The 13,617-nt window shown below is 56.0% G+C and overlaps 1 protein-coding gene across 1 annotated transcript in view; it reads left to right on the top strand.

The window, feature by feature from the left end:
• Window positions 1–13,617, top strand: part of Hcn4 (hyperpolarization activated cyclic nucleotide gated potassium channel 4) — a 38,839-nt gene that overhangs the window by 1,152 nt on the left and 24,070 nt on the right. Inside the window, exon 2 of the mRNA XM_012514137.2 lies at window positions 5–852. Coding sequence (XP_012369591.1) covers window positions 5–852 — 848 coding nt within the window. The remainder of the gene's footprint in view (window positions 1–4; window positions 853–13,617) is intronic.

Raw genomic sequence — 13,617 nt, forward strand, 5'->3', positions numbered from 1 at the left:
GTAGAGAGGCCGAGCCCGCCCGGCCCCCCGCGCTCAGGTGCGCAGAGGTGGGCGTGGGCGAGACTGCGGGCCGCGCAGAGCCAGAGGGCGGCGGGGCGTCCCCAGCGGTCGCAGAGGGCGCGGCGCGAAGCCGGCATCCAGGGCTCCCGGAGGCGGTGGGCTGAGGCGGAGCAGCTGGGCGCAGGGACCAAGCGCGCCGCGCACGCACTGCAGCGGTGGGGACGCAGAGGTCCGCGCGAGGCCTCCCTGCCCGCGGAGGCTCGGGGCTGCGGCAGCGTGGCCGGGGGCTGCGACGCGGGGAGGGTGGGGCCGCGACGCTCCGGCCCGCAGCGCGGCCAAGTCCAGCACGAACGGCGACTGCAGGCGCTTCCGCGGAAGCCTGGCCTCTCTGGGCAGCCGGGGCGGCGGCGGGGCGGGGGGCGGCGGCAGCCTCGGGCACCTGCATGACTCCGCCGAGGAGCGGCGGCTCATCGCCGAGGGTGACGCGTCCCCCGGTGAGGACAGGACGCCCCCTGGCCTGGCGGCCGAACCCGAGCGCCCGGGCGCCGCGACGCAGCCCGCAGCCTCCCCGCCACCCGCCCAGCACCCAGCCTCGGCCTCCCGCGAGCAGCCCGCGGTGGACACCGCGATCAAAGTGGAAGGAGGCGCGGCCGCCAGTGACCAGATCTTCCCGGAGGCCGAGGTGCGCCTGGGCCAGGCCGGCTTCATGCAGCGCCAGTTCGGGGCCATGCTTCAGCCCGGGGTCAACAAATTCTCCCTGAGGATGTTCGGCAGCCAGAAAGCCGTTGAGCGCGAGCAGGAGAGGGTGAAGTCCGCCGGTTTCTGGATAATCCACCCCTACAGCGACTTCAGGTAAGAGGCCCGTGGGGATCCTGTGGACGCCTTCTTTAGTGGCAGGCATGCTCCTCTCGGCCCTGCCTCCCAGCCGGAGTTAACTTTCCTTTCTTGCACGGGGAGCTCCAAGAGAAGCTGGGTGTCTCTAGATTCTGAGACACCCCCAGACTTCCTCCTACACCTCAATGGGAACTTTCCTGTGTTCTGGCTTCTCTCTTTTGCGATCTGGGCCACATTTAGAGTCAGACTGAAAAGGTGTTCTGAGCCTGGCCTAGCCTTCCCAGCAGCAGGACTAGAGCTCTGCCGCCTGGGGAGCCATAAGGTTCCACCTCCCCCTAAGGGCTGCAGAGTCAAGGTGGCCATCCCAGAGGCCTCCAAAGTCGGCCACCCTGCAGGGCCAGGCCGGAAAGGAGCCGTACCTCTCAGCAGCTGGGCTGGCTTCTTGGGTGCTGACTGCAGAAATTAATAGGCTTCAGCATTAGCACCCTGGGAAGCGGTGACCAGGCACCTGGAGGGCTGCCTGGGGCCTTGGTACTGCTAACCCTGGGCCCAACCCCTCATGCCGAGTAGTAGACCTGCAGCAGACTCCCTGGGCAGCCTGCTCCCAGATCAGGACCAGCGGGGGAGAATGACCTTGCTCACAGTGGTCAGCAGAGACGCCTGGTGTCCTGCGTGGTGTGCGGCTATCCTGTGAGCCCAAGCTCAGTTCAGGATCTCATTCCCATCCCAGAGGCCCAAGTTCCAGCAGCTACTGGGTCTCTTGAGGGTCTGTTGTGGGTCCGGACAAAAGGTGTGACTGCCAGTCAGGGAGAGGGACCCTGCCCCCTCCTGCATCACTGGAGTCAGATGCCACTGAGCAGAAGATGCCACTCTGAGCCTGTACACATAGCTGTGTAGGAGAGGATCATGGGTTGCCCCTGGGGTGGGGACAGGGTTACTCCTACCCTAGGCATGGTCCTGAGGTCCCCCAGTTCCCTCCGGGTATCCCTGCCACACCAGGCTGAGAGGAAGCCCCGGGAAGCAGTCACTTTTTCCAGCTGGGAGCCTCATTCTCCCCCTCTTTGGTCCTGCTCCCTACTTGGCTCCTTGGCCTGCCTGTATAAGCAAGCATGGTGCCAGCCCAGAACCCTCTTTGCAAACTCCAGGGAAGCTGGATTTGTAATGAGAGCAAAGCCATTTTCCATCCAATGAGAGATTGCTCTGGCTGGGAATGACCAGTCAGACAGCACTTAAGCGCTTGAAATAGGAGGCGAAAAAAGGCCCCCTTCTTTTTTCTTTTCCTTTCCTTTCCCTTTTCCTTTTGAGGGACTGATGTTTCTAACCCTAAGGTCCAGGTGTCCCATTCCCAGAAGGCAAGGAGGCCAGAGAACGGGCTTCACAGAGCCGCTGCCATCAACTGTGTGGGCTGAGGTGGTTTCCTCTCCTCTAACAGCAGCTGGGCTCCCAGGGCCAGGTTCCTGAAGAGGAGACTCTCCCTGGCCAGGGCTGGGACTTGAAGATCCCAGGCTGAGCTGGGGAAGAGTGGACAGGCACCCTGTCTCCTCCAGCCTGAGTGTCCTGGGTACCTCCTCCTCCTGCTGAACTCTTCAGAGGTGGTGACAGGCCATTCCAGTATCAGCCACTTGAGATTACTGAGTGTCCTCCTCTGCTCTCCCTCCACCCCAACCCCACACTCATGATAGGAAAGCTTCTGTCCAGGGGTTCTTATCACCAACCCCAGTGCCAACCTCAGGCATGCCCAGCCTCCATGAACAGCAAGCCCTGCTGGAGGACGTTCTGGGCCCTGGGCCTTGGCCTCCCACCCTTCCTTACCTCTGACAGTGGGGAGCCAGGACAGGGTTGGTTTCTGCCCTGGGAGCTGCCGCCTTCCTGGTCTTACCTCGGGCCACCTGGTCTGTCTGTGTGTGGTGCCCCTGCTGCAGAGCCTCGCAGTGCCCACTCACTGCAGGCTGCCTGGGCCCTGGCCTTGGGAGAGGGGGGTGGGGGTGGGGAGAGCTTGGACGCAGCGGCACCAATAAATGGACAACGGGAAAACGGTCCAACTGGTTTGGATTTGGGTTTGTGCAACAAGCAGCAGGGATGGGTGGCTGGAAGTGCACATCCCTCGCACACACCCTTGTCGCTGTCTGATGCTGGGTCTGGCAGAAAGAAAGAAATCCAAAGAAGACATCTGTGCGTGCGCGTGCGTGCGCTTACGCATAAGTGTTTTTGCAGCAGTGGTGGTCATGCCTATGGGCGAAAATAACTAGTTTCATCTTCAGAAGGTCGAAGAGGCATGGGCTGGGCTAGGTCTGCTAAGCTTAGGAAGCCCACCACTCAACCCCTTCTAAAGCATGTGCACTCCAAGCTTCACTCTCTAGAGGTTCAGCCCCTGGCCTTGGCCTCTCTGTGGAGTCAGCGATCACTTTCTACCTCTAGCTCCACCAGAGCCTCTGCAAACACTGCCCAGACCAGTTCAGGATTTATTCATCACTTTGACGGGCAGGAAGCATTGATCCAGCAGAATTGGTTTAATAAAGAATCACCAGCAAGCCATGATAGATAGAGTGTGTGGTTTGGAGTTTAGGGCTGGCTGTGATGGTCTGTTTTCGGCCTTTCTTTTCCCGGGGGAGGAAGGCTAGGTATCTTTTCCAGGGCTAGGCTGGGCTTACCTGAAGGTTGGGGGTCCTACAGTAGCCAGGACCTGATGATGCCATGCTTTCCTTGGCAGTTTCTGCTTCATGTCACTGTACCACTCCCCCAGGCCATGTCCTCGGTCCCATATGGCTCTTCTAGTCTGCATGGCCCGGTGTGGTCTCCCCTTCCCTCCAGCTCCCGATTTACCTTTTAGAACTCGTCTTTACGGTTTGTGAAGGGAAGAGGTCACTTGTGGCTGTCCCTCTTTACACTTTATCTTCCCAGGCCTTGCTCATCCCTGGCTGGGTTCTTGGCCTCCCGTGGACCCTTCCTTTCACAGGAGCCACGTACTGTGGCCAAGGCTTAGTGAGGGGAGACTGAGCAAATAAAGTGTAGTATCTTGTCAGTCTGAGTTTTCTAAGAGGAAAGAAGTGGGGGATGGAGGGAGTGGGAACCACAAGGAAAGTTGTAGCTGGTTTTGTTCTCAGAAGCTGGTCAGACTTTCCAGCACTAGGCTCGGGAAGTCATCCCAGCCATGCGAACGTAGGTGTCCGAGCAGGTGTCATGGGGCTGTGTGGGTGGACATGAAACTGGCAAGGCAGGGCAGGCTGTAGATGGAGTGTCTGGGGACCCAGGCACCAGCCCAGCTTTGAGCATGGAGGCAGGTAGACGTGTGTCCCTTCCACTCCCCTTCCCTACTGTCTCCTGGCCTGAGCCTCCCAGGGCTGTGTGGGAAGGGAGGGAAAACAGCCCTTAAAGGATTGTTTCACTGGGGTGGATACAGCTGGGCTCTGATACCAGTGTAGGTCTAGTAGGTCCTCAGCTGCCTGAGCCGACTCCTGGTGCACCTGCTGGCCTCTGCACCCAGTCATTGCCATTTCTCACCTCCCATCAGCCCTCAGCCGTGTCTGCCATGGGACCCTGTTTGGGATATCAGCCTTCCTTGAGCCTCCTTGGGAATGCTATAGCCTATGTCCGTGTCAGGCACAAATTGTACAACAATGGACACTGTGACCATCACTATCAAAGGCTCAGGGATGCTGCTGTGACCGCACCTTCCCACCTCCTTCCTTCCTGGGTGGCTCACAAGTCCTCTCTTCCTGGCTTTGGCCTGGGATTTTGAACCTGTTTGGGGTCTGAGACCTCACTGAGAACATGCTGGAAACTATGGGGTCTGTATCCCAAAAATAAATGAATAAACATACACGTAATGTGGCACTCAATGTGCAGTGTCTGCAGTTCCCTTAAACTCAGAATCATCCAGGGGCTGAATTTGGGAACCCCACTGTGGGCCACCCCAAGAAGTCATCCGGGCCTGATAAGAAGGGGAGGCAGGTTGCTATCCTTCCCTGGAACTCGGTGTTTGTGGTTGGGCCACCCGTGGATGGTAGAATGGAAATGAAACCAAAGATCAGAGCTAGATGCCTGGAGAAGAAACAAAGATATTTGAGGACCATTTTCAGCCTTCCTGGGAGCTGTTGCCCTGAAACGTTTCTGCTGGCAATGTAGAAAGCAGGCTTCCTGTGCACCAGGGAGGGTTGGGGTGCTGTGGTGCAGAGGGGAATTCCAAGGTGAATGGCCTGGCCAGTGCTGCCAGTGGGCACAGGGGGCAGTAGGCCTCCAATGTGAGGTGCCCCCCGCTTCATGAGGCTGGGTTGGTAGAACTCAGATGCAGCGCTCCTGGGGGCCGGCATACAGAAAGCAGCTGGGCAGATGACAGGACGCGCGGCCCTGTGAGTGGAGGCCTGGGCTCCACTGGTCTGGTTCTCCCTGGTTCTGGTGGCCACATAGCAAGGCTGGGGGCTGCCTTCTCCCCAGCCTGCCCTCTGCTCCATGAGGACTGAGAGCCACAAACCTTTTACACTGTCAAGTAGCCACTGAGCTTTGACCGGTGCTGCCACCCGTCCCTCTGCCCATCTCCCCTGCTTTAGGGCCCCACTTTCCTGGGTCTTCTGCGACACCTTCTTGGGTCACTCAGGCACCCTCTCTCTGTCCTTCTTGGACACCTTGTGGCATTTGGATGAGCTTTGTGCTTGTTATAATGCAGCTTCTCACTGTAATGTCATTCAGCTTACTCGAGGAGCCTGTCAAGATACAGATCATGATTCAGTAGCTCTGGGCTGGGCTCCGGGCTTTTGCACATGGGATGAGCCCCCAGGTGCTGTTGCCACTCTAACCATGCTGCCCTGACCAGGACCAGGCTCGAAGTGCAGAGCGTGTGTGCTTGGTCCTGCCTCAACTCCCGCAAGAGCACAGCCTCTGTCTTATCTCCTTTGCCTGAGCCCTGGGCCTGTCTCGCCAAGCTCAGGCTGGGCCAAGATGCTGGCAATGGGACAGAGCCAACCATAGAGGTGTGCAGGCAAAGTTGGGGTGTCAGATTCCTCATCCCCCTCCTTGTCACCCACCTGCTTGGAGCCCACTGACCCTGGATGCTGCTTCTGGGTTGGGGGTGAGCAGCAGTGGCTGGGCCACCAGAGAACCCCTGCTCATCCCTCTCGGCTCACTAGTTCCTCCCATCTGAAGGTTGGAGGAGAGAAAGGGAGGGCGCCCAGCAACTGCTGTGCAGCAGTGAGATTTCCGGGAGGGAGCAGATGTTCGCAGTGAGAGTGCCCAGAGGTAGCGTGGCAGGGCCAAGAGCTATGAGGTGGTTCTGGCAGTGGCCAGCTGGAGGCTGACAGGCCTCTCGAGCAGCAGCCGCCGCAGCTCAGTGAGCAGGGGTTTTGACCCAGTGCCATCCCCTCCCCTTCTCCAGGCCCTGCCATCAACCTCTCTTGTGGGCTGGGCTTGTCTGTCACTTCTCCCTATCCCTCCTACTTTGGAAGGCACCAGGTTCCATCCAGATGATGGTGCTGCAAAGTGGCGTACAGCCCAAGTGGCCCTCATGCCTACCACAACTCTGGCCACCCGGAGGGATTCACTCAGAGGAGAAGTCCCAGCCTGGTCCCCTGGGGGCTTGTCATGTAACCAGGAGGCAGTGGCTCTGGCTTGGCTCAAGGGCTCTTACAAAGCTGCTCCTGGCAGTTGCTTATGAATCAAAGGGCCACTGAGGCCAGCCAGGCAGCTCTGTCAGGCCCAGGGGATGCTGGGGAATCCTCACTTCCTGGCCAGAGAGCGCCATGGGAGGCCAGGGGCATTGTCTTGGCTTTGGAGAGGATGTTCTCTGCCAGCCAGGTCTCTTTCCTGAGAGAGCACTGCCAGAGCCCTAGGAATCTGTGGTCCCGAGGGCCAGGAATCTACTTGGAGACTGTCTTCCGTTAGCACCACATGGCAGGCAGCAGAGAGGTACTGAGCTCCCCATCAGCAAAGGCATTCAACCTAAGATTGAGAAGTACTTGGATCAGAGCTTGCCAAGCAGCATCCTGAGGACCAAATGCAGCCCCTAGATGTGCTGTGTGGCCCACATAGTGTGCTATCGGATGGGCCAGTGTTTTCAAATGGAGAGATGGAAACCCATAAAATTATGGGTTTAAAGTTTTTCAGAGAAAAACTGGAAACTCTGTGGTTCTGGCCATAACCAGGAGATCGAAGACAAGAGAAGATGCCCCCTTTAAGCTGGCTCTGCTAGTTAGTTTGCCCATAGTCCATAGCTGTCCCAAAGGTGTGTGTCTTATACCCAGCCATGTCCCATGCTATGTTGTTACCTGAACCTTCTAGGCTTCTCAGTATAGGACCCTTGACTGAAATCAAGAGATAAAAGCCAGATATTTCCCAGACCAATAACCACCATCCTGGAAGCCTACTACACACCAGGCTGTGCTGGGAACTCTACAGCCCTTACTACGCCTGCTCTTCTTAGTGGACTCAGGATGGTTTTATTCTTCTCAGTTTATAGGTCTGGCTCTGATGGAAGCTGGGGAGAGATTTGCCCCAAATCATACCACTCCTATGTCCTAGAACTGGAATTTGACCCTGGTCTGTAGGTCTCTGAACTCAGGCTTGTCCCTCTCCCCTCCCCTCCCTTCCTCCCTCCTTTCTTTCTATTTCTCCTCCTCTTCTTTGCTTTGAAAAAAAAAATCAGTTATCAAGTAGTTCAAGAGACTAGTTTTAGAATGAAGCCACCAAGGTGCGGCTGTGAAGAGCAGGCAAAGCAATTGTATCAGGTCTCAGAACCCCAGATCTGGAGAGGCTTTGGCTACCCTGGCTTGAGCTTTTTTGTGCGTTGATGGGGGCAGAACAGAGAGAGGAAGGGACCGGCCCAAGGTCTCAGAGGAAGTCCTTATCAAAGAGAAAACGAGACCCACTGGGTTATGTAATGTCCATCTGCTTCAGTCCATCCACAACCTCCTGGCCAGAGAGTTTTCAGGGCAGGCTTTTCCTGGATAGCTTTGTCACTTGGAGCTTCTTGTCACCCCTGCCTTTTCTGGGGTGATAGTATTTTTAGAGTCTTATTGTAATTGGGCTGGGCGGGTAGCTCAGTGGTAGAGCAGGCGCTTAGCATGTGCAAGGCCTAGAGTTTGATCCTCAGTACTGCCAGAAAACTCAAGGCCCGTGACTCCCTGGAGAAGGAAGGCTTTCTGCGTTTGTAGATGGGGAGCCTGGTGGCTGCAGCATGCCTCCCAAGCCCAGCCCTGCGTTCACTGCAGGACCTTGGAGGGCCTGAGTGCTGTGGAGACCATTGGGGTTTTGCAAGCACATCTGGGTATCGTCCATGTCCCTGTTCCTGGATAGGGATAACTGGAGCTCAGCATGGAGAGGAACAAGTAGCCATGGTGTCTGTGTTGTATCCAGAAGAGAAGCAGATGTCACGTGGTCTGTTCATTACATCCTCCAGAGACATGAGGATGTGGAATCAGATTGTGGATTAGGAGGTGGCATGTGACCAGCATCTGGGCTGACGTTGTGTGCAGGGTCAGAGCTCAGCCTCTGAAGAAGATTGGGGCTCTGTGTGTAACCAGGATCAAGACTGAGTCTGAGTCCACATCTGGACTGAGACTCTGACCAGGATCAGGGCCAAGGATTAGCTTATGGTGGGGATAAGGGATCAGTCATCAGTCATGACTAGGGTTAGGGCTTGGTCCAGAGTTAGGAATTAAAGTCCTAGAACAAAACTTTTGAACCGATCTTGGCACCATCCCTGAGGTCCCAAGGCTTAGGGCAGGGTGATCACATTGCCCATTCCCCTCCTGGTTCCCTTTGTCCCTCCAGGAAGCCCTACTGCCTTCCTCAAGGCCCTGCCCTCCCCAGGCTCCTAGTGTTTGAGCCAGCTGCCTCTGGTCCTCTCTGGGAGGTAAAGTACAAATTATAAATAAACAACAGTGCCACCGCTGCTGTGATGCTGGAGCCACCAAACCTCACACGTGACCACTCCCACCCCACTCTGCAATCTCATTGTTGGGGCTGGCGTCTGGTGTACCCAGCCGGGCAGCAAGCTTGGCGCCTGCAGAGCTGTGCTTGGGGCTGGGCACGTGGGGCGAGGTGTGCCCACTCTATGGAGGGACTTCCCCACCCCACCCTGCCACACCCCAGCTCTGGGCCACCACAGATTGCAGAGCAAGCAGCGGGGCCTCCAGGTCTGATCACGGCAGCTGCGGGGGCCTGATAATTGGCTGCTGCTGATTTTGTGTCTGTCTAAGCATTTACCCATGTGGGTGGATGTGTTATGTCTGCATGAAGGAGGCTTTCTGAAGTTAATACCTAATGGAACTGTGACTGCATTGTTCTCAGGGTTTGGGGAGGGCAAGTTAAGGGGGTCATGCCCCCAGGAGACCATACTGTCTGCTGCAGGATCATTGTTATCTGTTATGGGGAATGATGGGGTCATTACCCACCTGACAAAGGGGAAGGTAGAGTTTTGGCTCCTTATAAGGGTCTCAGGTCTGGTTTGGGAGGTAAGAGACAAGTTACAGACTGGTATGTACGGCTAGTATGCTTCTTCCTGGAGGAAGCAGATCTGAGGGAGGTCTGAAAGGGAGAGCCTACCGCATCCTTTCTGCAAGCAGGTGCGGGGAGGTGCAGTTCTGGGCAGCTGGGTGGGTGCTGATAGGTCGCTCAGAGCTGGTGCTCTGATTCTGCACTCCTTTCTCTGTACCCTTCCTCGCAGGGCTCAGAGCTGTTGCCAGGCTGGCCTGTGATGCACCCTGAGCACACCAATCCGTGCACCCCAGGGGAGCCCTGGTCAGCCCTGGCTTCAGTTCCCTGGCCTTGGACAAGGCGCCCCCTCCTGCCCTATGAGGTTGGGAAGGCAGGTGCTGCAGCTGCCATAATGTCACTGCATGTGTGGCCTGGAGCCCAGAAGTAATTACCCTGCAGTTCTGGTTGTGGATGGAGCAGCTCATGTCAATGATTAATGTGAGTCCCCAGCCACTGGATGGCCAGCCAGCCTCCACTTCTCCTACCTAGTTTGTAGGAGGACCCTTCCCCGAGGACAGGTGAGACCCTCAGGTGCATAGATCTCGTGGATACCTCTAGCTTCTCTCAGAGAAAGCATGGTCTCTGCAGCTGGGGCTGTCCCTGGTACAGTCACTGCTGCTCCACCTGGAGCCCTGCTCTCTCCGCATGAACTCCCCTGGCTTGGGATTCACTGCCCAGCCCTCATCCTGTTCTGTCATGTGGCCCCACAAAACTCTTTTCCTCTCAGTGTCCAGGGTCAGGGCTCAGAGGCTGAGGCTGAGAGAGAGCAGAGCTAATTGGACAAATAGGTATTGAACCTGTAATCCTGACCCCATTAGTGCAAATTGAGCCAGCAGGGCAGGGATAGTGGCGCCAACCAGGAGAGTTAATGAGACTCTCCCTCTCTTCCTGGGGACCTTGCTGAGGCCAGCCAGGCATGATCCTAAAGCTGCACGGCCCTGGGTCCCAGAGCAGGGGTATTCCTTCCCTACTGAATCTTCCTACTGAGGCTTTGCAGCCCAGACACCCTGGGAGTGGTGTGGCATCCCCCTAGCATGTTGTGTCATATGGGTGTGGCCTGTTGTGTGCACCCCCTGGTCCCTAGATCATGGCCCCGGGGAAGTGACAGTTGGGTGTCCTCCTCAGGGATTGATAGAGCAGGGGCTTCATGACAAGGAGCTGAAATGATGCTGTCCTGCAAAGGTCTCCATTGTGTTCCTCCTCCCGACTCTCAAGGGCTAACTCCTTGGAGGCTCAGACCTGGCCTCAGGAGAGAGAGTTCAGAGTGTGAGGACCCCTGAGACTGCAGGTACACAAGGCTACTGTGGTTGAAGAGGCCCCGGGGGACTAGCCACAGTGAGCTGGAGGGAAGCAAGAGAGACTGCTCCTCTTGCATCGAGGCATGGGAATGCAACTTCCTGGCACGGGACTGAGGGGCTGGGCCTCCCATTCTGGGCCTTGTTTCCCTGTCTGAAAATGGGACTGGAGAGGGGTTGGGCTTTAGCTGTGGCTGCAGAGGCCCCAAGGACCATGTGCAGTCATGACTCCTGGGCCTCCCAGGGTGGCTGCGTGGGTCAGATTTGGGAGAGTACCAGGTGCTCCTGCTGCTGTCCCTCTGGGAGCAGGAGCTGGGTCATTCCCCAGGCCTCTTTGCCTTCAGCAACCTGTGGCTCCCTGATTGCCTCTTTGCCTTGCTCTGCCAGCTGCTGCTCCCCAAAGCCGGGGTCCAGTCCTGAGTCTTCAGCCATAGGTGAGCCACGGGTGGTTGCTGTCCCTCTTCCCTCCACACTGTTGTTAGGAATCAGAGTTGATATTCTGGGGCTGGGAGGGACCTCAGGGAACACAGCCCTTGCACAGCCTCCTTGTTAGATGAGGTTTCCTGGAGTGGTGATAGAGACACATCCATCTTCATGTACTTGGGGCCCTTTGTCCCCAGGGGGTCCTTGTTCCTTGACAGATCCTCACCCCATCTCAGCAGAAGTGGATCATGCAGGCCGGAATTACCCACTCTCCACAGCTGCCCCGGGCCAGAGCCACCTGGCCTAGGCTGCTGTGTCCCATCCATCCCCCCAGGTCTTGGGCTGCAACCCCAGCCCACACCCTGCTGTTTCTTCCTCCACCCTGGTGGCACCCTCTGGTGAGCAGGTGAGCAGTCCCGCCTCGTCCCCTGAGAGTGGTGCTCCCGTACCACTCCATAACAACATTCTATTTCTGTTCCTTTCCCCTGAGTGGTGGAACAGAAGGTTCCTGGGGGAGTGGTGCTTGAGACGTCTTTGATTCGTGTAAGCAGAGCTGACAACTCCTCTGACTGCAGGTCCCCTCCCTGATGTTCTCCAGATGGTCTTGTCAGCTAGGTGGAGTACAGAGCTGGGAGGCCGCTGGCCTGAAGGGACACAGTATGCTCAGCCTGGAGCCTTTTGGTGCAGATGAGATGCCCCCGATGTCTGATTTGGGGTGTGTGCGCATGTGTGCATATATGTGCACCTGCGTACCCACTAGCATGAGTGCACAGGCTTGGGGACTGTCAGGGAAGCCATGGATTGTTCCCTTAGAGTATCCCCTGTGGCCAGGCCTGTGTCAACTGGGCCATTGGGAAGGGGCAGCAACAGACCCTTCCTTGGGTTCTTTTATCTTCTACATGCTTCAAGGTGCCTTGTGACCCCTGGCAAAGCCCTGACTTCTCAATGTGGCTTTTAGAATGTCCCCATCTTCCTTTGGACCAGTGTTAGGACAGGGGTGGGGTCCAAGTTCTCTGAGCAAGGGTTCTGTATGCTCAGCTGCCCTTGGCCAGCCTCAGCACTGAGGGGCCTGGTGGGATTCAGTGTGTCTTTTGGGGCTGTCCACATCCATCTTGCGCTGAATGGCTGGGGAATCTGAGGGAAGGTGTGAGAGGCAGTGACTTGTTCAAGGTGACAAAGCAAGGTAAAGAGAAAAGTGGTACTAGAACCAAGACCCTACTTGGGACTCCTTTGCCATGTGGCTCTTTTTGTAACTGAGGGCTCGAGCTTCACTTCTGTCCCTTCTGATCCGCTCTTTTTTTTATTTTTTTTATTTTTCAACAAATAATACACTGCATATATTCTTCTTAGTGGTTAATTGCTGTACAAGATGCGGACTTGTGATCCTATTTACAAACACCATTAGAACAAATCATTCTATTCATTAACAAAATGTAACTATATATCTATCCCAACCACTTTGAATACACAGATATAAAATGGACATTCATCTATATACCCCATTTTTTCTAAGTTCCATTATTGAATATTATAGGTGTGTAAACTCAGCAAAATATTCTAAAAGAGTCCAGTAGCCCATAATAGCACTGGGTCTTCTGTTTAACTGGCAATGTCAGAAATTATTGACCTGAGTCCCCCACAGCTCAACTTAACAGCATGGCTTTATTTCTTATAATTTCGTCTTCATACTTTTCTGCTGGATGTCTGATCTGCTCTTGCACTTGGGTTCCTGCTTCCTTTTTGAAGCTTTAGCCACCAATAGGCCATGTTGCCCCAGCTGGCCTGGGTCATTGGCTCCTGTGGGGTGGGCCTGCCCATCCCCCAACCCGAGTGCTGCTCAGGTCAGGCCCTGCATCTCAATGATCACAGCGATGATGGTGGGCACATACTGAGCATATATGTGCTGTATGGTACATCAGAAAGTGCTGTCTCACATACTTCTCCCAGAATCCTGTGGTGTGGGGATTCATGGACTCATTTTGTGCCCAACAAAAGTAGTGGTAAAATGATTTACCTGAAGCCACGCAGCCAGAGAGGCCAACATTGGAGCTCCTCAGCTCCATCCTGCCATGGTCTGGCCCCTCAGGGTGTGGTCCTGGGCCAGTGGCCTCTGTATTGTTGTAGGAGCTGGGGCCCTCCCTGCAGCTGGGCTGGAATGGAGGCCCTCGGGTGTTTGCGTGGGCTGTATGACCCAAGGGTCACAGCAGGGAAGGGTCTGACACAGCCCTCACCACAGCTCTCCTCTCCCTGATCTGTGGCCAAGACCAACTCTCTTTGGATAATGTGGGACTGGGACTCCAGCCCAACACAAGAGGGACCTTAACAGAGGAAGGGGAACAGGTCCCAGTGGGAGGGCCTTAAAAAATATATGTCCATTCCTCGAGTGAAGAGACTCATAAAGATTTAGAAGATAAAGTAAATCCAAATCTAAACAACCAGCCCTGAAGACAAGCACCGGATGGATGCCCTTGGTTTTCAGTGTAACCGGGTCTGAGGCAGCCTCCGGCAGCCCAGAGAACAGCTACCTGGGAGCCCTGTGATTCTGAGTCAGAGATTTTGAGGTGGGTTAAAAATAGAGCCCCAGTGGCCACGCGGGGGT

The sequence above is a fragment of the Octodon degus genome, unplaced genomic scaffold (assembly GCF_000260255.1).
Source record: "Octodon degus isolate 3935 unplaced genomic scaffold, OctDeg1.0 scaffold00026, whole genome shotgun sequence".
NCBI classification, from domain to species: Eukaryota; Metazoa; Chordata; class Mammalia; order Rodentia; family Octodontidae; genus Octodon; species Octodon degus.